At 39.2% G+C, this 23,232-nt stretch overlaps 2 protein-coding genes across 2 annotated transcripts; one reads left to right on the top strand and one right to left on the bottom strand.

Moving 5' to 3' along the window:
* The first annotated feature begins 219 nt into the window (after positions 1–219).
* Positions 220–16,855, top strand: wdfy1 (WD repeat and FYVE domain containing 1). Its single transcript, XM_066709315.1, has 12 exons — positions 220–392; positions 1,077–1,144; positions 1,588–1,661; positions 3,977–4,031; positions 4,948–5,098; positions 6,584–6,696; positions 10,065–10,191; positions 11,484–11,589; positions 12,703–12,804; positions 12,909–13,039; positions 13,208–13,316; positions 13,770–16,855. The coding sequence occupies exons 1-12, from the start codon at positions 256–258 to the stop codon at positions 13,827–13,829; spliced, it is 1,233 nt and encodes a 410-aa protein (XP_066565412.1). The 5' UTR covers positions 220–255; the 3' UTR covers positions 13,830–16,855.
* A 264-nt stretch (positions 16,856–17,119) lies between these two features.
* Positions 17,120–22,900, bottom strand: dhrs12la (dehydrogenase/reductase 12-like a). Its single transcript, XM_066709316.1, has 10 exons — positions 22,784–22,900; positions 21,177–21,310; positions 20,743–20,825; positions 20,362–20,457; positions 20,145–20,226; positions 19,717–19,778; positions 19,358–19,462; positions 18,966–19,056; positions 18,642–18,779; positions 17,120–17,850 (listed from the first exon to the last, which is right to left on the bottom strand). Exons 1-10 carry the CDS (start codon positions 22,837–22,839, stop codon positions 17,735–17,737), a joined length of 963 nt encoding a protein of 320 aa, XP_066565413.1. The 5' UTR covers positions 22,840–22,900; the 3' UTR covers positions 17,120–17,734.
* Between the last annotated feature and the right edge of the window lie 332 nt (positions 22,901–23,232).

The raw sequence follows: 23,232 nt of genomic DNA, 5'->3' as shown, positions 1-23,232 counted from the left end.
TTTAAACAGACATATATACTATTACATGTGTTCTTGGTCTTCTTTCCTTTTCTTAAAATACATCCGATCACAGTGAAAGCATCGTGTTGTAAAATTGCAGAATACATGTGTTTTGGCGTGCGCATGATCACGGTAGTTCGGCGTGCGTACATGCGAGTGCGGTTCTAGACGTGACTATACGGTATTGCCAGTTTCGGGTCACCTGATTATAGCTAGCTCGCTGCAAACGAGAGGAAAAAAAGAAAACATTGAAACATGGCGGCGGAGATCCACTCCAGGCCCCAGAGCTCCAGACCTGTCCTTTTAAACAAGATCGAGGGCCACCAGGACGCTGTCAACGAGGCGGTTTTGATCCCCAAAGAAGATGGGGTGATCACAATCAGCGAGGACAGGTACGCGTACGGTGTCCATTTGAGGACATGCTCAGACATCCGTCCACAGTGTTTATGGGAGAGTCTCAGTCTTTCACTGTTGAACGTGAACAAATGTTGTTTGAAATGAATAAACAAGTTAGTTATCAGGCGCTTTACATGACAGGGAGTTTAATTCTTAAGTCTGGTTTCTGGATGCAGTGGTATCCTTTTGTGATGAGCTTTTGTGAAGAAGCAAAACAGATTGTCAATGTAGTGACTCAGTTATGACATATTCCCTCCGAATGTAATGATGCTAATAATATACGATTTGCTTTCAATTGTAATGTGATTATATTACTTTAGCCACACACAAACTTAACTTACATTATTTGATTTAAAAAATAGTTGATGTACCTTTAAAGACAAAAGAAAACTGATAAAACAGACACTTGGACAATTACAGTATATAAACTAAAATATGATCCTAGTTATCCTGTCTGAAAACTGGACTCATTCCAAACTGCATCAATGTCATACTAGATTAAAATAAAGAGTCAGAAAAATACATGTTTTGACTGTATTACAGCTAATGAAAGTATGCATTTATTATAAATTGACCTTGGCTTGGTGAAACTTTAAATATGAAGTGTTTTTAATGTGTGTTTACAATATCTTTCTATCCATCTGTCTCAGTTTGTGTTTTTATTGTTTGCTCTGCTTCAGAACGATTCGAGTATGGCTGAAGAGAGACAGTGGACAGTACTGGCCCAGCATCTACCACACTGTGTCCTGTACGTTTTAAATATTGCATCTGCTTTTCTGAAAGGAGTTTCCATTGTAAAATAGTGATTTTGTGAGTAAAGGGTCATTAAGGCAAAAAAGCCATATTATGAACATTCTTCTTTAATCACAGGCATTTCAAATGAGTTGTTAACTTAATATTATTCAGATTTCTATGAAATGAGAGAGGCAAGTCAGGTTTTGATTACCACCAACCCCCCACACCCCAAGCAAAAGTTATTATACTTCACATTCAAAGCAGAGTCCCTTTTCACAGTATTATTGTAATGGGTCACTCCCAGGTCAGATATTTTGTGACGGTTCCTGTTACTTGGTTTGTTGTTTAGAATTACAAGAGGTAATTTCAACACTCCAACCTCCCCCCAACATTTTCTCTCTAAGAATTAAAACATTGTTTAGAAAAGCCTATTAAAACGTTTACCCTTGATTACAGCTCCATGTTCCTCTATGTCCTATCACCATGAAAGCAAACGCATTTTCATTGGACAGGACAATGGAGCAATAGTGGTAAGTAATTGCCTTTAGTCCAAATCATTGCATCTTCTTTACATCAAAGCCTCTGCAACACAGTAATATCGATATTACAAAAATACAGTACATCGCACTGCCTAAAGTCAGATGCCTGGGTGAAAGCACAATTCTATACTCTGTTCCTCAAGCTATGATGTCCCTAGAGAAACAAGGGGTTGTTGACAATAGTCCGGATGCATAAATAATCTGGCAGTGCTGTAGCAGTTCTAGGGGAAAATATGTATTTATGAATTTGTTAGCTAGTGATCACAATTGAAATCCACTTCCTTTCCTTTCCAACTATTTATGGAATAACATTTGCACATAATGCTGTCCTTACTTATACCACAGCAGGACAATAATATGTACGGGGTATGTGTGGTAACCAGTCTCTGTGTTGAATACACAGAAATTATAATTAAACTGAAATAGACACGTATATGACCCATCAATTTGTACCACCTGAAAGAAAATCTTACTGCCCCACAAAACATAGTAAAAGTGCAATGTGAATGAAATGGTGAATACCATAGTTACTAGTGTATAAGCAAACTGTATTTATTATGCTTGATAGGTGCTATCGTTCCTTCTGCTTTGATGATTGTGTTGGTCCATGATGACACAGCCTGACTTTTCCTGAAACTGAAAACAGTACAGAATCTATGCCAGATTTACACTTCCTTACTCAAAGGTGTCTATAGGGTGTACACAATTAGGTTTTTATGTATGTAGATATGTATGGTCAAGTCTGACCTTCCTCAACAGCCATATACTGAAGGAAAAAAAAGTATTATTATTATTATTATTATTATTATTATTATTATTATTATTAATAATAATAATAATATTAGCCTATTATTTGTCACATTGATGTTTCAAAGACAGGTGTGAGTCTTTATATCCAAGCAGATTACTCAAATTATCTTTGAAGAGGTATATTTTACAATTCCAACTTCAAACTCTGTTGATCACAATTTTCTGTTTGTAGCCTATATCAGTGTCATGCAAGTTCCATTCAGATTCAGTTTTTTTGTTCATAGTAAAGCAGGGTTTACTTCCATTGGAAATGATTGCTAATCTAATTATGTATGTATTGTAGGTGTATATTTGGTTTTTATTGCACTTGTTCATAGTGCTGCCACCTACTGCGTTTTTCAGGAAACTTGTTGTACTGGGCAGGATAGAAGTTGTCGTTGAGATGTTTGTGCTGTCCTTGGCTGGAATTCTTAGGTGGGAAAATAGATATCGCCAGAAATTAGTTTTTCTGCAGATCGTTAGTGTTCTTCGGTTTGTAAACAAGACTAATATAACTGTAATCTTAATATGTACAGGTTAGTATGTTTTTTGTATATTTTTATTACGGTTGAACTACCTCATTTAACTTGTCCTTTAAATAACAGGGTCAAGGTAGTTCTGCAGCATCTGCCAACGAAGACTAAAACTCAGTTTCCTGCGATTGATGCAAAACTCAGTACCTCTGTAGGCTGATGAAATAAGCCACACTAAAATACCCATGTCCCTTGTGAGATAGTTTCCAGGCAGAATAAGATGAATCATCTGTGAAGAGCACTCCTTTAAATTGACTTCCCTTACGCCATTAACAGCTCAAAACTCCTTACTGTACTCAAGGCATAATATAACTGAAAGTTTGTCTAGATTGGTACTGAAAACACTCAAATCCTCTGTGTACAGAGAGTGGAGGTAATGTGACTGTTTACAGTCCAGTGTTATGACTCATTCCTCCATTTGAAACCACAGTTTTGCTGTCTTTAGTGGGTTCAGATGTCAGATGGAAAGGTCTGTGTTTTGTTTTGTTTGTTTTATCATTTCCATTCCCCTATTGCTCGGCAATGTATTAGGATTTAAGCTAATTTTACTGGCTGAGTTTTCAATTAGATGTGGCTCTGTTTTGCCTGCCTGGCCTCTTTCCGAGTCTCTCAGGGGACACTAGCAGACAAAAGCCACCTCCATTTCTTTCACTAACCTCTTTCAGTCAGAAGAACGTCAATGTCAAAACAATAGACTACCTAGAGCTATTCTTGGCTGGACTTGTCTGCGAAATGCACCTAGTTGATCTAATACTTGTCAGCAAAATAATGCATAATTGTATTCAGTATCTAAAATGCTTTAGTCTCTGTAAAATTATATTCTCAGTAGTATTGGAACAGTCACTTCTGTTCCTAAGAGTGAGTCAAAGCACACAAAATCCACCTTTCACAGCTGCTGCTTCTGAACTACATTCTTTATTTGAATAGGAAAACATGCTGAAATGTGAAATGTAAAGTAACTATTTTTATTTGATGTCATTTTAGGAGTTTCATATTGCTGAAGACTTTAACAAAATGAACTTTATCAAAACATATCCAGGTAAGGCATGCACATTGTTTTAGTGCTAAAACATGAACCTAAATAATACATGCTGGTTTATTGTCTAATGCTTATGGCTGCACTGATGAAGAACTGTCAAGTGTAAAACTATGCAACGCTTTCCGAAAGCCTCATATTTGAAAGATTTCTCACTAGGTTGAGTTTTTTTCACAGCCACGAAAAAGGTGTTTCCACCATTCTAAAAGATTTTGATGAAGTAGACTCACTCAGGAAGTCTTTTAAGTGAGTGTCTGTGTGGGTATTGGAGGATGGAGTGGCGTCATTTGTAATGAAAGAAGTTTCAGTGAGAACAGTTTCTCCGAGTGTTGTGGCTTTGTATTCATGTAACATCAGAGCATTGATGAATGCTTTGCTGTTACATTTTTTATTTTCTTTCCATGAACTAGTCACAAGGTTAGCATCTGCTTATTGCTCAACTTTTAAACCAAATCTGCTAATCTGCGTATGAGGGAAAGAATGTCTAAATGCTCCTATGACTGCTAGATTTCATAGACAGTTTACATCACTTAAGCATTAATCTAAACCAAAAATGCAGAAAATAACTACAAGAATCTAGTTCAAAATGGATTAAATGGAGCAGCACAGATGTCAGCTTGCCACTGGTAGTATTGTTTTGTCTACTGCTCCACCCACAAGACTTCCACACCCATGGTGAAAGAAATCCACCCTGTGTGACTTACTCAAGGGCATACATTTTTTCACTACGAGCATAGAAGCTGTCAAAATGTGTTGTTTGTCTGCTCTGTTTTTGTTCTTGGAGCGTCTGCTGCATGCATTTACCTCTCTGTCAAGGCTGCTGAGTTTTAAACATGGCAGGCGTCGGTTTCTCCGAGTCTCCGAGTGGTGGGAGGACAAGCCCACGTGCCCTAAGAGTGAGGATGTGGTGTTCTTGCAGCTCACCAGAACCGCGTCTCTGGGATCGTACATTCCCCGGAGAGCGAGTGGGTGATCAGCACCGGTCATGACAAGTGCGTGAGCTGGATGTGCACGAGGAGTGGCAGCATGGTGGGCCGACACTACTTCAGCTCCTGGGCTTCCTGCCTGCAGTATCCTTTATCTGCTCACAATCTGCTCTGTGCTGATATGGATGGAAGAGTTTTGGATTTTCTCCTCATGATTCTTAGACAATACACACAAATGAAATTTGTAAAGTATTTAGATAAAGAATGGTATTGACTTGTTGATTCTGGGCTAAACGCTGCTGAAGGTATGATCCATGCTATTTAGGCTAAGACCTTAAAGATGAACCCTGACAAGAACCAACAAAAGGGATTTGTACCCACTGTAGACATAATAACAGGGCCCGCTTTGTGAACATCAACACAGTGAAAGAATTAGTTAAAGAAATTGCAGACAAGGTACATGTCTTGTGAGATAATTGCAGTAGATTATAATGTTAACCTGATTTGCCCTCTGCTCTGAAGTTAATCCCCAGTGCTTACCCTAGTTAAGACTTGTCATGGCAATGTTGTGGTTAAGTTTGAGATCCAGTAGCTTGGCTGACAGTGTTAATCAGTTTTCCTTTTCTTTCGCCTTTCACTAGAATAATTGACCAATTTAAGGACAAAAATTATTAAACGATAAAACAAACAAAGTTTTCCATCACGTCAAGGAGTTGAACTTGTTGCAGAAAACGATAAATAAACCAAGCCTGCCAAAATGTCTTCACCATTACAAGATAAGTGCACATATCCAAAACATTTGTCTTGGTTTTATTATTTAAAGCAAGCAGCCCTATGAGATTTGATTATGTACGTAGACTTGAACCATCTGTCTTTTGTGCTCAGTATTTATAGTTTTGATATCCTCTTTACTAATCCAAAATAGATTGAGAATCTTCCGCTTTGCTGTATTTGCTCAAATTTCTTGATTACAAGGTAAAGTGGACATTATTAGTGTCATGCAGTTATGTTTCCCCAGCGTACAAACATACCGCTCGATGTGCACATTTCTGTTCTGCTTTCACTCTTGACGCACACAATAGGGATTTGATTTCTCCCTCTTCTGACGCAACAGCTGTAATGGCTTTTGAAAGCCTTGCAAATGCAGGTCTCCTGACAAGAAGATTTGTGCACTAATATACAAATCTGGGTTGTAATGTATTCACAGAGCATTGGTCAATTTCCTCTACCATTTATATATATATATATATATATTTTTAATGATTTTATAAGTGAAAGTAGTAGTGCTTTTTATCCCCTGAAGTATATATAACAAGCATTTTTCTTCAGATCAATAACAGACAATGGCATGTCTTGAATGTATGTGTGTCTTAATTATTGTTGTTCAGACCTTAGTGTAACTGTGATGCTTTGGTGACTGCTAGCAGAAATATGGAACCTTAGGGACCTGTTGTCATTTGTCTTGAAAGAAAAGAAAATGTGTTTGTTTCATTAAATGTTATACTGTCTATGAACAATATCTTAAATGAACTGGGAAATTGTCAAGCTTTTAACAAAATTTGTTCAAATTAATATTCAGATGCAGTTCTTCTGAAGCTTCCATGCTCCTTAACTGTGGACTTTGTTCAGATATGACAATGACACGCAGCATGCCTTCATAGGAGACTACTCTGGACAGATCACCTTGCTTAAACTGGAGCAGAACACCTACTCTGTCATCACAACGCTGAAGGGCCATGAAGGTAGGATAATAATCAGAACTCACACTCTGGAAAATGTAGGCCTCCCATCACAAACAAAGGAAAGGTGTGGAATTACAATATGTAACCTTTGACCATGTTATGCTTACATTACATGAGCAATGTTTTTTTTGTACACTTCAGACATAGAATGGTTATATTCCTTAAGAGAAGAAATGTCAAAATCACATTAAAACCCCTGCTTTTCATGAATTTTGACATTGTTTACTCTCTTTGTACACCTTTTATGCTGTTGTATATAGTACAAGTGGAAAAGTTCCCAAAAGACTATAAACACATCATTCTGTCACTAATGGAGAACAGCATAGTATGAAACTATTGCAAATAAACACTTCCTGTTAGCTTTATTGAGTTTAACAGTATTCAAGGAATGGCTTACTTATTAAACCAAATTGCTGTCGCTACTTTACAGGACTGTAGCAAGTGTATTTGTAATTATGTCAATAAATAAAGGATGCGAGTACATAGTTACTAATAGCATATAATATCCTGACGTTTGACCCATTGTATCAAATAAACAAATAGTTAAAACCATAAAAGAGCTTTACGAAGGTGTGGCCTGCTAGGAATTATTACATGATTGTGTTTGTCTGTGTACTGTGAAGTTATGCAAGAAACACATAAGACCTTTCTGTCTCTGTTGTTGTTGATTTTCATAATCGGATTTTTCTGAAATCTGAACGATTCAAACCTTGTCTTAAAACTCATCTTAACTACATAATCAGTTCACTCTGAGTGCAAGTTCCTGGTATTTGTCTTTGAAAGTTTCTACATTGAGGAACATTTAAATGGCAGGTTGAAGTAGTCAAGTGATTGTCTGCAGCCTGCCCTTATCTACATTTTTTTTGTACCTAATCTTGTCTGTGCTGGCATCTCTAGTGACTTAACATGCATTTGGAATAATTCCCAGTACATCTGACTCTGCATCTGACAATCAAAGTCAATTTGGACATGAACCAGGATGACGTCACTGGGAGAGAGACCACTGTGCTAAATCTCCCATTTGAATTGCCTCACAAACAATTCCCACTCGTTCTTCGGTTTTTCTGTTAAAGAGGACTGAGAATGACTGATAACATCATTCTTTGATTAGTGTGTGGTTTTATTGCTGTGTATTTTTAGTTTATTTCTGTGCATCACATTTTCCAAACGCTGAAGTACCAAGAAGTTTTCAATCCTCTGGCGTCCAGTGTTTTCATTCCTTAGCGGTAGTTTCTTGTGTATTGCTCAAAGAAGTGGAACTCTGTTAGGTCGTCGGCAGCCATAACCCTTTCTTGTCAAGGTTACATCAATAAGGGATCATAGCTTTCACCTGGATTCACCTTCATGGAAGAGCATGTGTTCCTTATGTCTTGTACACTCAGTACATACACTCACCTAAAGGATTATTAGGAACACCATACTAATACTGTGTTTGACCCCCTTTCGCCTTCAGAACTGCCTTAATTCTACGTGGCATTGATTCAACAAGGTGCTGAAAGCATTCTTTAGAAATGTTGGCCCATATTGATAGGATAGCATCTTGCAGTTGATGGAGATTTGTGGGATGCACATCCAGGGCACGAAGCTCCCGTTCCACCACATCCCAAAGATGCTCTATTGGGTTGAGATCTGGTGACTGTGGGGGCCAGTTTAGTACAGTGAACTCATTGTCATGTTCAAGAAACCAATTTGAAATGATTCGACCTTTGTGACATGGTGCATTATCCTGCTGGAAGTAGCCATCAGAGGATGTGTACATGGTGGTCATAAAGGGATGGACATGGTCAGAAACAATGCTCAGGTAGGCCGTGGCATTTAAACGATGCCCAATTGGCACTAAGGGGCCTAAAGTGTGCCAAGAAAACATCCCCCACACCATTACACCACCACCACCAGCCTGCACAGTGGTAACAAGGCATGATGGATCCATGTTCTCATTCTGTTTACGCCAAAGTCTGACTCTACCATCTGAATGTCTCAACAGAAATCGAGACTCATCAGACCAGGCAACATTTTTCCAGTCTTCAACTGTCCAATTTTGGTGAGCTTGTGCAAATTGTAGCCTCTTTTTCCTATTTGTAGTGGAGATGAGTGGTACCCGGTGGGGTCTTCTGCTGTTGTAGCCCATCCGCCTCAAGGTTGTACGTGTTGTGGCTTCACAAATGCTTTGCTGCATACCTCGGTTGTAACGAGTGGTTATTTCAGTCAAAGTTGCTCTTCTATCAGCTTGAATCATTCGGCCCATTCTCCTCTGACCTCTAGCATCAACAAGGCATTTTCGCCCACAGGACTGCCGCATACTGGATGTTTTTCCCTTTTCACACCATTCTTTGTAAACCCTAGAAATGGTTGTGCGTGAAAATCCCAGTAACTGAGCAGATTGTGAAATACTCAGACCGGCCCGTCTGGCACCAGCAACCATGCCACGCTCAAAATTGCTTAAATCACCTTTCTTTCCCATTCAGACATTCAGTTTGGAGTTCAGGAGATTGTCTTGACCAGGACCACAGCCCTAAATGCATTGAAGCAACTGCCATGTGATTGGTTGGTTAGATAATTGCATTAATGAGAAATTGAACAGGTGTTCCTAATAATCCTTTAGGTGAGTGTATTATACATACATACCACACACACATATGCATGTATATATAATATATAAAGCCATATCAGTATCTCCAGATGGATTCCTTTATACTATCTGTACAATTCCTTCTCAGAAAAATGAATAAAAGTATCACTTCGTACTTAATCTTACTTCCGCCGTCTTTCCAATTTCCTGTGAGAAATGTGTGAATAAGAGAAGTTGAGGCCCTGGGTGTGTACAGTGTTGTAAGAGCTTACAGGATTGTGTGTTTGAGTCAACGGTAACCGGTTGTATATACAATATTTAAAATGTTCCAAGATGTAAACAGTCTTTAGTACAATCCATTTATGGAGGAAATGTTATGTATGCTGTGTGTGGAGTTCAGAGAATTATTGACTAAGATATGATTGTTTTTTTCTCTTTTTTTTTTTTTTTTTTTTTTTTTTGAACATTGCGATGTGGTGTCACAAGTTAACCACATGAGAAACTGAGACTTCAAAAAGAAAAAGATTTGTTTTCTTTTCCCCCGCAGATGTTGTTACTGACGTTCTTAGATTTTAACTTTAGCCTCTCATAACATGGTTTTAATGCTTTACACAGCTGTAACACAAGAGACCGTTAAAATATATCCCCAAATCACTTTTATTTTTGGTTTTCAGTTAAAAATAAGCTATTGCACATCTCTATAGAAATACAATTCATGTCGATTTTCGATATTAAAGTTCAAGCTCTGTGTTGGTGTCAGGGTCAGGGCCTAACTGGCATCTCTGTGTGTCCCTGGCAGGCAGCATAGGATCGATCTGGTGGGATCCAGTGCAGCGGTTGCTGTTCTCGGGTGCCAGTGACCACAGCGTGATCATGTGGGACATAGGCGGGAGGAAGGGCCGGACTCTGCTGCTGCAGGGCCATCAGTATGGACTTGTTGGCTTTCTACACTTTTATTTTTATAATTGTATTTTCTTTACAATTGATGCATGCATGCCAGATAGCATCCTTTCACTTGTAGTCCAGAAGAGTGACCGTCTCCAGGATAATGCTGCCTTTATTTTCATCTGGGAGTCTAGTTGACCTTTGCATGTTACTGAACATACTGAAATAATAATAATAATAATTATATATATATTCAGTATTTTTTTTTTCCCCATACAAATGTTTTTGATTGGTATTTGGTGTGTTACAAAAACATTATTATTTTTTATTTTATTCTTATGTAGCGTATTAGAACATAAGAAAGTTTACAAACAAGAGGAGGCCATTCGACCCATCGTGCTCGTTTGGTGTCCATAATGGAATGATCCAAGGATCCTATCCAGTCTGACTTTAAATGTTCCCAAATTTTCAGCTTCTAACACATCGCTGGGGAGTTTGTTCCAGATTGACAACTCTGTGTGAAGAAGGGTCTCTTGTTTTTTTCCGTTTTGAATGCCTTGAAGCCCAGTTTCCATTACTCACGTGTTGCTGTTAATCTGCCTCAGATTATGTAGTTGTAGTTGTTTTCTTGCTTTTATTGGCATGTCCAATGACTTTAATCAACTTATAGAAGCAACAAATTCATCTTTCATTCCAGAGACTTGGCCTGATATCAGATCTCACTTTCTAAGTGCTGGCAGTCATGAACTGGTTATCCTTAAATCTGTTTGGGAATGGCTGTACAGGGCCGTTTGTGTGTATATATATATATTAGTTATTTCCTTCAGCCCAAAAAATATGCTCAGATTGACTGTGCAGCTGGACACACATAATAAGATCCCGTTAACAGGCGGCAGATTGTTTCTTGGTTTCTAAGAGGCATAAATAATCTTACATGTATTCATTTTTGAATGTGAGAGAAATGTACAGCCCAGCAGATGGTGTAAATATGTTTTGTCCTCAATTACCTCAATGTGAATTTCTCTGCCTAGTTGGTGATCTATAAAGTTATAAACAAAATAAAATAGTTACTACTAAGAGTGACCTCTGTTTTTTGTTTACTGGCAAGTCCTTAGATAATCTCTGTGGGAAACCTAAGTTTACATTTTGGAAATTGTGGAAACTACCAAACAAGCAACACAACAAAGATAAGAGGCATGAGTCATTTTAAAGTTTTTTTTGTTGTAGTTGTTGTGTGCAGAGTTCCTTGTTAAGGAAGCAGCAGTTTCTTGTGAAAGTGTGTGTTTTTTCTTCTCTCCTCCCACTGAGCCTGTTGTTTGCTCTTGTTTGACAGTGACCGTGTGCAGGCCCTGTGTTATCTGCATCTCACTCGGCAGTTGGTATCCTGCTCTGCGGATGGAGGGATCACGGTGTGGAACATGGACACCAACCGAGAAGAGGTACCAGTCTGTCTCCGCATGCTGTCCTGCCTTGTTAAACTAGCTTGGGAATAGGAAGCTGCTTTTTATTTCTTTAACCAGGGACACTGGCTTCAAACTTCAGATCTGTTTTCCGGGAACTTGACAGTTCAAAATGAGTTCATGTTCTCGCCAGGAGACTTCTTAAAAGTAGCCAGTAACTCAAGACTGTCAGAGAGAGGCATTTGAATGCGGGGAAATCCTTTTCTAAAGTGACCCAATGGCACCTGAGACGATTAAACACAAGGATGTTAAGACACTATGCTATACATCACCACATCTGTTCTGTAGTATTCCTAAATTAACTAATGAAATCTGCAATAATTAAAGCAAAATGTGGAAGCCGTAGTAGTTCTCTACAACAAGGGCTTCTGCTTGCTTTTAATATTGGTGCAAATGTTTCCTGGTGTGCCATGCAGTGTCTAAAAGATATAAGGTTCCTTTGTGTGTTGTTAGGGTTTACACTCGACCAGGCCTTGTGCGGAAGGAAATGGTGGTTTATGACAAGAACTGAATACTTTTACCTGAGTTGTGGGATGGAGGCATTACGTCATTCAGGGTGAACCCACTCGCTTCCCTTTTGTTTGCTTTCCTTTTCGATTGCTTTATTTTTGTTGTCCTTTTTCCTGATCTTTGAACTTAGCATTATTCAACCCCAAGCGACCTCTGGTGTTCACATTTTAAACCAGATCCTCTGTGATAACCGTAAGTTGCAAAATGAAGAAGCTTTAATAGCTCTGTGTCTAATTCAAATGCGAAAGAGCTTTCAGTAATTGGCTGTCTTCATAGACCTGAAATTGATCTTTAATGTGTGTGCTCTGCCCATCGACCTAGAAGTAACTACAGTTTGTATGTTTGAAGAAATATCATCCCTTCTTGATATTTTTTTATCAAAGGCTGAAAAGAGTGATTATTCAAAGGAATTGACAGCTGGGGAAAGATGAATGTTAATCACAAAACTAAATGATTCCACTCAGTCCTTAAGTCATGTGATGCAATGTTTATGTCCACATTGTGCTGGGTTTGCTCTCCCTTATTATAGGGACCTGTTTGTCTCCTTCATCTTCACTCCATCATGTCTTCATTTCTCTACAGGCCCCACAGTGGCTGGAGAGCGATTCGTGTCAGAAGTGTGAGCAGCCTTTCTTCTGGAACATCAAACAGATGTGGGACACGAAAACCTTAGGTCTTCGGCAGGTGAGTGGTACCGCTGGAAACCCAATCCAAAGTTCTTCAGCGTTTCCTTTAGATTTGGGTTTTTATAATAGTTTCCTAATCTTGGGGTCTCTCCTGTTTTTCAGCATCACTGCAGGAAATGTGGGAAAGCAGTCTGTGGGAAGTGCAGCTCAAAGCGGTCTACATATCCAGTGATGGGCTTCGAGTTCCAAGTGCGCGTCTGTGACCTCTGCCACGAGAGCATCAAAGACGAAGAGTGAGGAACCTGAAAATAAAATGCCAAATCCTGTGGTTTTTGTGTGTGTGTGTGTGTGTGTGTGTGTCTCCTTGGCTTACCCCCCCTCTCTGACTTATGTTAATCAAATCAATTCTGATCACGTTTGTTTTAATGTTTTAATGAACTCATCTTTCGGTCTTCCTTTAGCCGAACGTCCTTGGCAACGTTTCACGAAGGCAAACACAACATCGCCCACATGAACATGGACCCCACCAGGGGACTGATGGTGACGTGTGGCAGCGACCGGGTTGTGAAGGTGGGTGGCGGAGCCTTGGCAGGACTGAATCGAGCAGATTGTCATCTCTCAGTGGGTCCAAATGGATTCATTTTGATCTTTGAGCACAGTTTAACCTTTTCAGACTCAAAGCATCAATGGGTTACATTACCTTTTTTATGGCTGACAATATCAATGCCTACATTGACAAAATGTCCAAATCTGGAATGTGGAACAATATTTCGATACAAAGAAAATGCCATTTTAAAACGTAAAAAGAAAGAGGTTTGCAATTATGACCTTGTAAAGCTACATGAGTTAATGGGCTTATAGTTGGAAGATAGACATTGCATGACAGTAGAAAGGATCAAACTAGTGGAAAAGACAAGTTATGGTGAAGACTGCAGCATGACCTTCACATCTCTACAGTGCAAGTGAAAGAGGGCTGCGTCCTGCTGCATTTCTAATCCTTTGTATTCACTCCTTTTGTTTCAGATCTGGGATATGACACAAGTAGTTGGCTGCAGCATAGCAACAGGTTTCTCCCCCCGCTGAAATCCTCTATCCGTGCTGTCGCACCTCAGACACACAGGCCGGTGTCTTATGCACGGTTGCTGTGGAAACGGTGTCGTTCTCCTTCATCTCTTGTTCCTTCATTTCTCCTGGACCGTTCTGACTTAAAAAACAATCTTGCACAGAATAACACCTAGATATACACGTTCTATTAGGCTGCCGGTGGATAGAAACCAAACATAGCAAAAGTCGATGTAGGCCTGCCTCATAGAGTACCTGCTTTTAATGAACAGATAGTGGACATTATTTTGGTTATCATTTCAAAGGCAAATATCCACACCCCAAAGAAATCTAAATAACGTCCACATCGAAATGGTTTGCTAATTGATTGACTGGTATTCACACTTGACTTGCATAAATGCCGATTGCTTTAAAGATAACGGGACGATTACAGTAATGGAAAGGTTAAGACCATAGATTTTGAATACGCATATGCAATCCATTTCAAAATGTAATCGGCTCTTAGGACACACCTGTTCAATTTTCCTCTACTTAAGTCTAATGTTTAAACGTAGTGTTGTCTCATGGATTCTTCACTAGCTTGCCTTAAAATTCACTACGTAATGAATCTTTGCCTCAGGTGGAGCAGATGCAAATTAAAATGGGGACTTTATTTTCCTGTGAAAGAACTGACACTTCTGGCTTCATCCATTGTATGTCTGGAATTCAACTTTTCATACTACAATTGTTTGAATTTAGAAATGGTGTTGATTTTTAAATATATTGTTGGAGGATTTTCTTTAACAATTTAAGCTTGCATTTTCCTTCTGGGGAAATCGTACAAAAAGAATGTGTTCATTGTATATTTGAATGCAGATTTTGTGGTCTTTTCTAAGTAATCCTTTTTTTCGGGGGTGAAGAAAAACTGTTCTTGACACCCGTTTCCCTGAACTTATTGTAATTGCAATTTGCTATGCAGCAGAGTAGAGAATTGTAAGTGTGTACAGAAAACCTGGTGTACCAATATGGAAGAAGGAAAAAAAAACACACCCAAGTTTGTTTTAACCCATACATTTGGAAGGCTTATTAAGAGCTTAGATGAATAAAGCTTTTTTTTTTCTTTCTAGGATATTTAGGTACTCTACGAAAGCATATATATACAAATTATCAGACAGTGTCACACACTTCTGTTTACTTTTTAAGACTGCTGATTATATGAGTGAGCAGAGTTGTCAGGATGAATTATTTAAAGAAGAATATGAAAAATAATTATATTTTACTGAACCTAAAAGTTGCATAAATGGGGGTTCTTGGGGTCTGTGCATCCTGTTTATTTAGGAATTATTTCAACAAATGGGAAAAATCTGGTACTCCCTTGCACTGAATGCATATGTGTTTTTGAGTAGATGCTGTAATGATCCATAGTGGGAATTGCAGTGTTAATATGGGGATTCAGTTCATGAAGACTCTTTTCAGCTACCAGGAATACCTTTTCATAGGCTCGTAATAATCTGAAATACGTTCTATTTATATGCAAGATTGCATTGAACTTTAGGCACGTATTTTCCTTAGATTTATGTCGCTATACAAATGTGCTATTAAGTACAGTAAGAATAATAAGAAACGGTTGACGTCCAACTCAGATGTCTGTATTAAGTACATTAAATATGAGCATTTCTGGTGTTGCCAACTAATTTTGCTGTAGCGGGGGAGCCAGAGTTAGATACAGGTTAAATAAAAAAATAAAAGATGAGGAGGAATTGTAGAAGAAGCAGACCGATTGGTGCAGTACAATCAATCAAAAGGGATACCCTCTATTTTTTATGTAAAATGTCCTGGCAGATAACTTATACCAGCTCTGTTTTATTAAAATAAATCCATAAATACATCTATCTCTCTCTCATATATATATATTTCTGCTTTTGAAGCTAGGTTTCAATGAAAGAAAACTACAGAGGTGCTGATTGTGGTGGTATTGTTTTCATGTTCAAATGATTGATAGTTTTGTGACCGATTGTATGTTGCCATTCGTACCATCAGTGCCATTAATCATAGCACTGGAAAGCCTGGTTTAAGGAGGCTGAGCAGATGTTTCGCTTTCAGTATTAGGCTAGTGCTGCTTGTGTTTGTGAATGCTGCAGGTTTTCTAGACCCGCCCCTTCTTAGCCACAGTGAACCATACAATTATGCAGCTTGTTGTTGTTGTTTTTTGTCTTAATGGGATTCCCACTGAATGAATCCTTGGAAGATAAACGGTGGGTATTCCAGCTCAGCCTCCGGACTGCTCTTTTGGGTATTCTTTTTCATATAATTTGACACTAACATTTGTTGCTGATTTTGTGTGTTGCAAGAAGCTTGTTTTCTAATACATGGTGGCACAACAGAAGAGAACTGAAACACACGTAGCAATCTGGTAGATGCCTGTTTTGTATGGTTAGGAGTGAATAAACTATGGGTGACTGTCCATACTTTCTGGATGATCTGTTCCAGATGTTTTGGATTTCCTGCACTACTCTGTGCAGTTGACAAAACCCATCAGATCTGCCGAGAGTGTGGGACGGTACAGTTTGCACTGAAGGCTCTGCTTGTGCCGTTCTACTATAATAGATGTAAAGGCCAGGCCCTGTGAAACACTGTTCTTTAACTTGACATTTTCAAATGTACTCTGGTTGAGCCAAACCCAAGTGGTATCCTTTTTCCTATGGGATATGCCATCCTTTTAGAATCGTGCCACCAGACCGATCCTTTCTATTGACGATGTGACAGTGTTATCTGTCTGAAGATGGACAAAAACCTTCTCATTTTTTTCTGTCACCTTGTAGTTAGGTGGTTGCGACAAGCAATGCTTTCTGTGCATCTGGAAAATACATTTTACTGTGACTAATAACTGCTTCTTTTTAAATGGTCATTTTTTTTAAATTATCCCTTGTAATTTGTAATTCAACTTGCAGTCACCACTGTACTTTATCTGTTGTATTTTTAAAGAGCACTTGATTACATGGTTAAAATAGGTTTTGTTTTTTCTCTCACCTGACAAGATGGTTAATAAACTTACACTATGACTATGATCTGGTTTATTCCATAAATGCGGGCACAAGCTCTGAGCACAACCCCTTGTGGTAGGTTTCCCAGTAGCAGAATCTACATTTTAAACTGACAGGTGTATTTTTACATTCTCTGTCCCATTGTGTGAGGTAGGTGCAGGTATCGGCACGTGACAGGAGAGCCAGGTATTTAGGGTTTGTATAGGTCCCAGTTCCAACTTTATTTGCCAGATACCTTCAAGCACTACACATTTATACCCCGGTAAATCAAGTACATTAGAGCCACAATAAGTTAGATCAGTTTATTTTTTATAGCATAATGTCATAGAAATTACATGTCTGTATTAAATCTGGTTTCTCCACAACTCATGTCACGGTCTGCTCGTGCATTGACTATTCACATTTGTTACAGAATGCAGACTGAAAAGTAAACTAGTGTACCGCTTTAGAGGAAAAAAAGTGCATAGTATTACATTATTAATATAAAGACACATGATTTACACAATAAATACAATTAGTATAGTTACGGAAGGGATTCTTAGAAAAGGAACCACATTTAACATTTCATTTGGGTCAGGTTTTAAACCTAGACCACTTTTCAAAAACAAAACTGATAACAGCTTGAATATTGTACTGCACCATGTAAGGGGATACAGTATTAAAGTGAATGGAAAAAAAAAAAATCCTTTTCCCTTGGTCTTGGGAACAGAAAACACTACACTCATCACATGAGAAGTTTCTACCATCTCTCCAGTCAGAACAAACAAATTTGTACTGAAAAAACAAAAAAGGACATTTTTGTATAATGTACCTCCTCCGATACCAAATCCAAGTAGTTAATACCCATAGTATTAAGATATTAAACTTATTTAATAAGATGTACACAAAGGCAACACTGAAGGTTTAGTGAGGCTGAAAGCTTTTGGCCAAGTCTTCCAGGATATTCATGAATTTCAGTTCCTCTTCTGGAGTTACTTTTGTCCAAGCTAATGGCAGGTGAGTGGGAACAGCACTCCGATCTACAAAAAATGATGGAGGTCAGAGAATGCAGAGGTTATATCATTAGTGTAGAAGTGTTAGTTGTTCTAGGTAGTATTCCTCATTGCACTGAAATTCAGCCCGGTCTTCCACAGAAATTACAGACCATGTTGTAGTCATTTCTGTTGAGGATATAGAAGCCTTTGGTTGGGCAGTCTGCTAATAAACATATGCAAATTTGACATTGCAGCAGGAAAGTTAGTTTTGTAAACAGTAGAAGCCTCTTCTCCAACAGTATGTTACAGATTTCTTTCAGTAAAACTACCGAATGCCTCATATGCAGCTGCACTGGAATTTTGCCAACAATCACTTTTTGTCCCTGAGCATCAATGCCTGCATTCAAGATGCAAAAAAGAAAGGGACAGAATGTAGCCTTCAGATGACTTCTTTGTGCCAATACCTTTCCAAAAGAGACTAACAGATGTGAGCTGTAAAGGTTTTCCCAGGTTATTAGATAAGATTACACACACTAACCCTAAGAAGTAAAATGCATTACTGGAGAGACTCAGCAGAGGGCGTTTAGGTGAGATTTAACTGCTATTGCAAAATAATTCACTCAATCCAAACCCCTGATTGATTAAGACAAGAGATCAGTTCTCCTGCTGGGTTTTTATTTGACTGCCATTGTAGGGGAAAACCCCATTGTGTGTGAGGAAGTGATGGAGGAGGCTCACGCTTCTCCTCAGTAATGCAGGCCCGCTCACTCTTCTTGATCAGAGGTCATACGGTCAGTAATTAACACATGCGCTTTGAACATCCAATCCTGCTCTACCTTGGAAGAACTGGCCGCTGGGAAGGGCATCTGCAGCCTCGGACACAGCCAGCCACACCACGGTGTCGGCACCCTGCTCTGGACTGCGCAGCTTATCCTTCATGGAGCGATGGAAGTCGGGCATAGCGGTCTGAACCCCTAGAACACAGGAAGAATCTGGAATTTGCATTCTGCAAGGACTACAAAGCAATTTCAAGGCACTAAACTTTTTAAATCATGAAGAGAATGCGTTGTGCGCGAGTAGCAATTCCTACTCAGTGTAAAGGAACAGGTTTAATACTACATACTTCGGCAGTTGTGCACCTTCCAGACAGCAAAAAATACCTGGGGTGTCAGCCCATCCCGGGTGCATGACAGAGAAGTGGATGTTGCTGTGTGATTTGGCCCACTGCTGTGTCATTACCACCTGCTGCCTCTACAGAAAGACAATACAGAAGGTTTTATTTGTAGTGTATTGATGCCAAGTGCAAAAGTTAATTATGAACATCAACTAACCGGAGAAGTGAACCCTTTCAATGCCTTTAATCCTTTCCAGCAATTGAACAAAGCAAGTGATTATGTAATTGGATCCCACACGCTCAGAAGTGAGAATATTCAGTGCCACTATAGTGAACAGAGGCATGCTTTGCTTTACTCAGATTTCACTGGGCTTCTCGCCAACAGTATTTCATTGCAGGATTAGAAGTATCCTGGGTAAACATTTTGCCGCCCTTTACCTTATTCTGTGCATAGACCATGGTGGCATGAAAGCGCCCTCGCTCAGACTGCAGGTCGTCCGTGTGTAGTTTCTGAACCAGCATTCCTCCCGAGGAAACTGTAATCTTGGCCAAACAGACAGCAATACAGCACTGGGTTAAGATCACACAAAAGCACTCTTTGCTCTGAAGCAGGGATATGGAAATATCAGGCTTTCCACTGTAGAGCCTGGATGCAGCCAGCTCTTTAATGGTTTAATTGAAGTAGATATATTTTAGTCAAACAATTAAAAAGCTGGTTGTGTCACCCTCTTGCACTGGAATGAAGAGTGCCTTTTGACAACGCCCTTTTCAAACAAGGAACACGTTGGCATACTCACCACCTTAGGGTTACTGCATTTTTCCAGTAAGGGAATCAGGCTTTTGGTGAGAATATAAGTGCCTAAGAGGAGGGTAAACATTGAATTATTACCGATTTTCAGAGGTTCTCAAATGCTAAGCTTTAAGCAAGTGGCCTTTTCACTCCAAAGTGCTACAAATAGGCCTCAAATAAGTCAAGCGAGTTGAACAATGAATTGGCCATGGATTATATTATCTGCTCTTCAGTTTCATTGCAACTATTTTGCTTTCCCTTAACAGTGAAATAGGAATGACATTGAGAATTGTGCATTTGCGGTTTGGTGTGGTCAGTGAAGGGACAATGTTTAAAAAGTAAAGAGATCACCTTTTCTGCACAACTAGTAAGTATTAGTCCTCACACGGTTCTGAAGTACGTGCTACAGAGTTCATTCAAAGTAGGCACTCTTACCCAGTGTGTTGGCTGCAAAGTTCATTTCCAGACCCTCTGCATTCACTTCTCGTTGATTCACCATACATCCCGCATTGTTGATCTAAAACACAGACAGCAATTGTGACTAAACACATTTCATAGAAACGGTTAATTTATCTGATGTGGAGTTGTGTGGATGAACAAAACTGTACTTTCTATTCTGCCATGAATTCATAGTTTTCTGTATTGTACCTACCAAGACATTCAGTGATTTATGCTTTTTTTTGAAAGCTTCTGCAAACTCCCACACCTTCCGAGTCTCTGACAGGTCCAGAAGGTGAACATAAATATCCTAAAAATGAACACACTATTAGTCTTATCACATATGCGCCATGTAGAAACAACATCAGTTGTACAATTTGAGAAGAATGGATTTATTTTCTTAAAAGTAGGTTCACTAGTAAAATATTAATAATTGGTCATCACATAATGTGTAGCTTAATTGAGAATAAACTAGTTGTAAGAGCTTAAACTAAAAAGTTTTAGAAATCTGAAGCTGAAGCAGACAGATCCCTAGTTTTCAATTAGGTAACCTTTGAAGGCAAGAAAAATGGTTTAGGAACACATCTCAACTCACTTTATTTCCACTCTCCTTGATAATGTCTGCTTTGGCTTCCTCGGCTCGCTCCTTATTTCTGCAAACCAGATGGATCGTACCCCCTGGAAGATTGAACACAACAGCATAAAAAGTGTCCTGTTCAGAAGAGGCCATTCAACCAACAGCTTTCTGCTATACTGTCACACAAACAAGACTCAAAAAGAGGCAGTAATGTAGACTTCTGCTTGACCAGGGCTGGAAAACCTATTGTTTTTTGTATATGTGCTCTAACTTGCTTAAAGGATAGGAACTGCTTGTGGTCCTGGAGAAATATAGGCCTCTGGTTAATGGGGAACATTAACTGCACACTAAAGCATTGGATTTCACTTTTCTGGACTAGACAGATGTCAAAATCCCTCAGAGTTCTGCCTGCTAACTTGACCCTTGTGAATGGAAATGGTTTTCCTCGGTACCTTTCTTTGCGATCGCGAGGGCAGCTGCTTTGCCAATCCCACTGTTGCCTCCCGTTATCATGAAGGACCGTCCCGACACAGAGACTTCCAAATCCTTCTCCACAAAGTGCTTTGATGCAGCTTCATAGCCGTTCCTGAAATGAACAGTCGCTCATTTAGTGGCCTTGAAATGTCAAATGTTTGTTGCCGTTCGCTGAAGCTCTGAACTCCCAACGCTGCTCCCTGTGCCGCAATACAGTGACATGGAAAGAAAGGCCCTGGGACCACCACTTTTTTTTTTTTACATTGTACAGAAAAGGAAGACAGCCTGTAAACCAGGTGCTACAGTAGCTCGGACTGATCTGTGCTGAAGGCTAAAATAAAACCGCTCAAGAGAACATTCACAGCGATGGGAGTCACAACCTCTGTTCAAGAGCTCGGCAGTTTCCACGGATAAGGCTCACCATCAGGGTCAAAGGGTAAGACACAGAGGTTGCAGAAATAAGGGGGACAGAGGGAACAGAGCCTTTTCTTGTGGTAAGAAAGTCCAGAGGGTTGTCAGTTAGCCAATCAAATAAAAAGGGTTAATCAAGAGAAGTTAGGAATGAAATGACAGACCTCTAGTCAGCATGGGTATCAAACAGGACTCTGGCTGTCCTTCAGCTCTGAAAACATAAATGGGCGCATTGTCTTTTTAGACTGCGGCCGGGTAAAAAGGGCAAATCTGGGCCATGAACCAGTGGCACTGATTCTTCTTCGTAAATACATGCTCTGTTCACAGTGTGATGTAGGAGGGTATGCTTGGTGCTGGCTGGGCATGGGACTAGCCATTGGAAACAAACAACCTGCTGATGCGGGGAATGCGGTTAGCAAATTCTTGTGGGATTTCAAACAATCGGGCATGAATTTAATTTAAAATTAACAAATGTTGAGCTATGTTACACGGATTTGTAAAGCTGTGGCGCATGAAAAGAATAAGTATAACCTTGACATTTCCAAATAAAGAAGTCAATCCCCCACAGCTGGAGTTTGGGGATACAAATCAAACTAAAAATAATGGCATTTGACACGTTTAATTACGTCTGTAAAAGGATAAGGGTTTTAATTAAAATCAAGAATGAAAAGGCAGAAGCATGCACCTTAGAGATCAATATATGAATAGACAATGGTGAATACAATGGAATGATTGAAACCCCAGCGATGTGGTTGAAGCTGAACATTTGGGAACATTTAAAACTAGAGTGGATGGGAGCCTTGGATCACTTAGATATGGCCTCCTCTCGTTTGTAAACTTACTTATGTTCTTATTATTGTTGGTTAGCATAAATGATATAGGAATTAAAAACTAATTAGTGGAGATTTAAATACCGAATTGATTTCAGTATACACCTAAATATAGTTAAAGATTGGAAACCGTATATAGCACCATAGCTATGATGTAATCTACTTTTTACTTAGTATGTATATACACACACACACACACACATTTAATTTGCATCTAATCACGAACACGTCTACAACCTCAGCCAAACTTTAAGACAATCCCAACTTCATACACGTGCAACATGCAAAGTAAAAATGCAACAATCAACTGCAATTAACTTCGATTACAAAAGAAAAGCACTTGCCTGGTGAACTCGTGGATCCCTTTTAAAAACCAGATGGTATTGCGGTACACAGACATGGCTCCGCAGCGTCTCAGTCTGTCTGTCTGTCTGTCTGTCTGCTGTCATTCGGCCCCGGTTATAACGCCTGCGCAGTCACGTGTGTCAGCCCCGGCCGGCGCACTGCCCCCTGGCGTCCACACCGGGAACGGCCCGAGCTATGAAACAAAAAAGTCAAATATTCTTCTTGTGTGAATAGATACCTATCTTCATATATTCTGATTGATTCGGTCACAGGACCTGATAGATGTTTTTGACATTATTCCGGTATATATATCTTATCAAAAAGTTATGTAAATTATATAACTTAAGTTCAGTTGGAAGTTGTAAAAGATATTATACTTTGAATTGCTTTGTATAATGAAAATTAGAATGTGTAATGTTTGATGCCTTGTACTGTATTCTTGCACTTG

The sequence above is a fragment of the Amia ocellicauda genome, chromosome 7 (genome assembly GCF_036373705.1).
Source record: "Amia ocellicauda isolate fAmiCal2 chromosome 7, fAmiCal2.hap1, whole genome shotgun sequence".
NCBI classification, from domain to species: Eukaryota; Metazoa; Chordata; class Actinopteri; order Amiiformes; family Amiidae; genus Amia; species Amia ocellicauda.
Note: the sequence above shows the minus strand (reverse complement) of the source record. Positions and strands in the feature narration are given on the sequence as shown.

Excerpts from the sequence above, each read along its gene's own strand:
- wdfy1 (XM_066709315.1), top strand. The coding sequence starts at position 256 with ATGGCGGCGGAGATCCACTCCAGGCCCCAGAGCTCCAGACCTGTCCTT. Across the intron at positions 4,032-4,947 it reads CTTTATCAAAACATATCCAG|CTCACCAGAACCGCGTCTCT; the intron begins GTAAGGCATGCA and ends GTGTTCTTGCAG. Across the intron at positions 11,590-12,702 it reads TGGACACCAACCGAGAAGAG|GCCCCACAGTGGCTGGAGAG; the intron begins GTACCAGTCTGT and ends ATTTCTCTACAG.
- dhrs12la (XM_066709316.1), bottom strand. The coding sequence starts at position 22,839 with ATGTCTGTGTACCGCAATACCATCTGGTTTTTAAAAGGGATCCACGAG. Across the intron at positions 21,311-22,783 it reads GGGATCCACGAGTTCACCAG|GAACGGCTATGAAGCTGCAT; the intron begins GCAAGTGCTTTT and ends TGTTCATTTCAG. Across the intron at positions 17,851-18,641 it reads CAGCGGCCAGTTCTTCCAAG|ATCGGAGTGCTGTTCCCACT; the intron begins GTAGAGCAGGAT and ends CATTTTTTGTAG.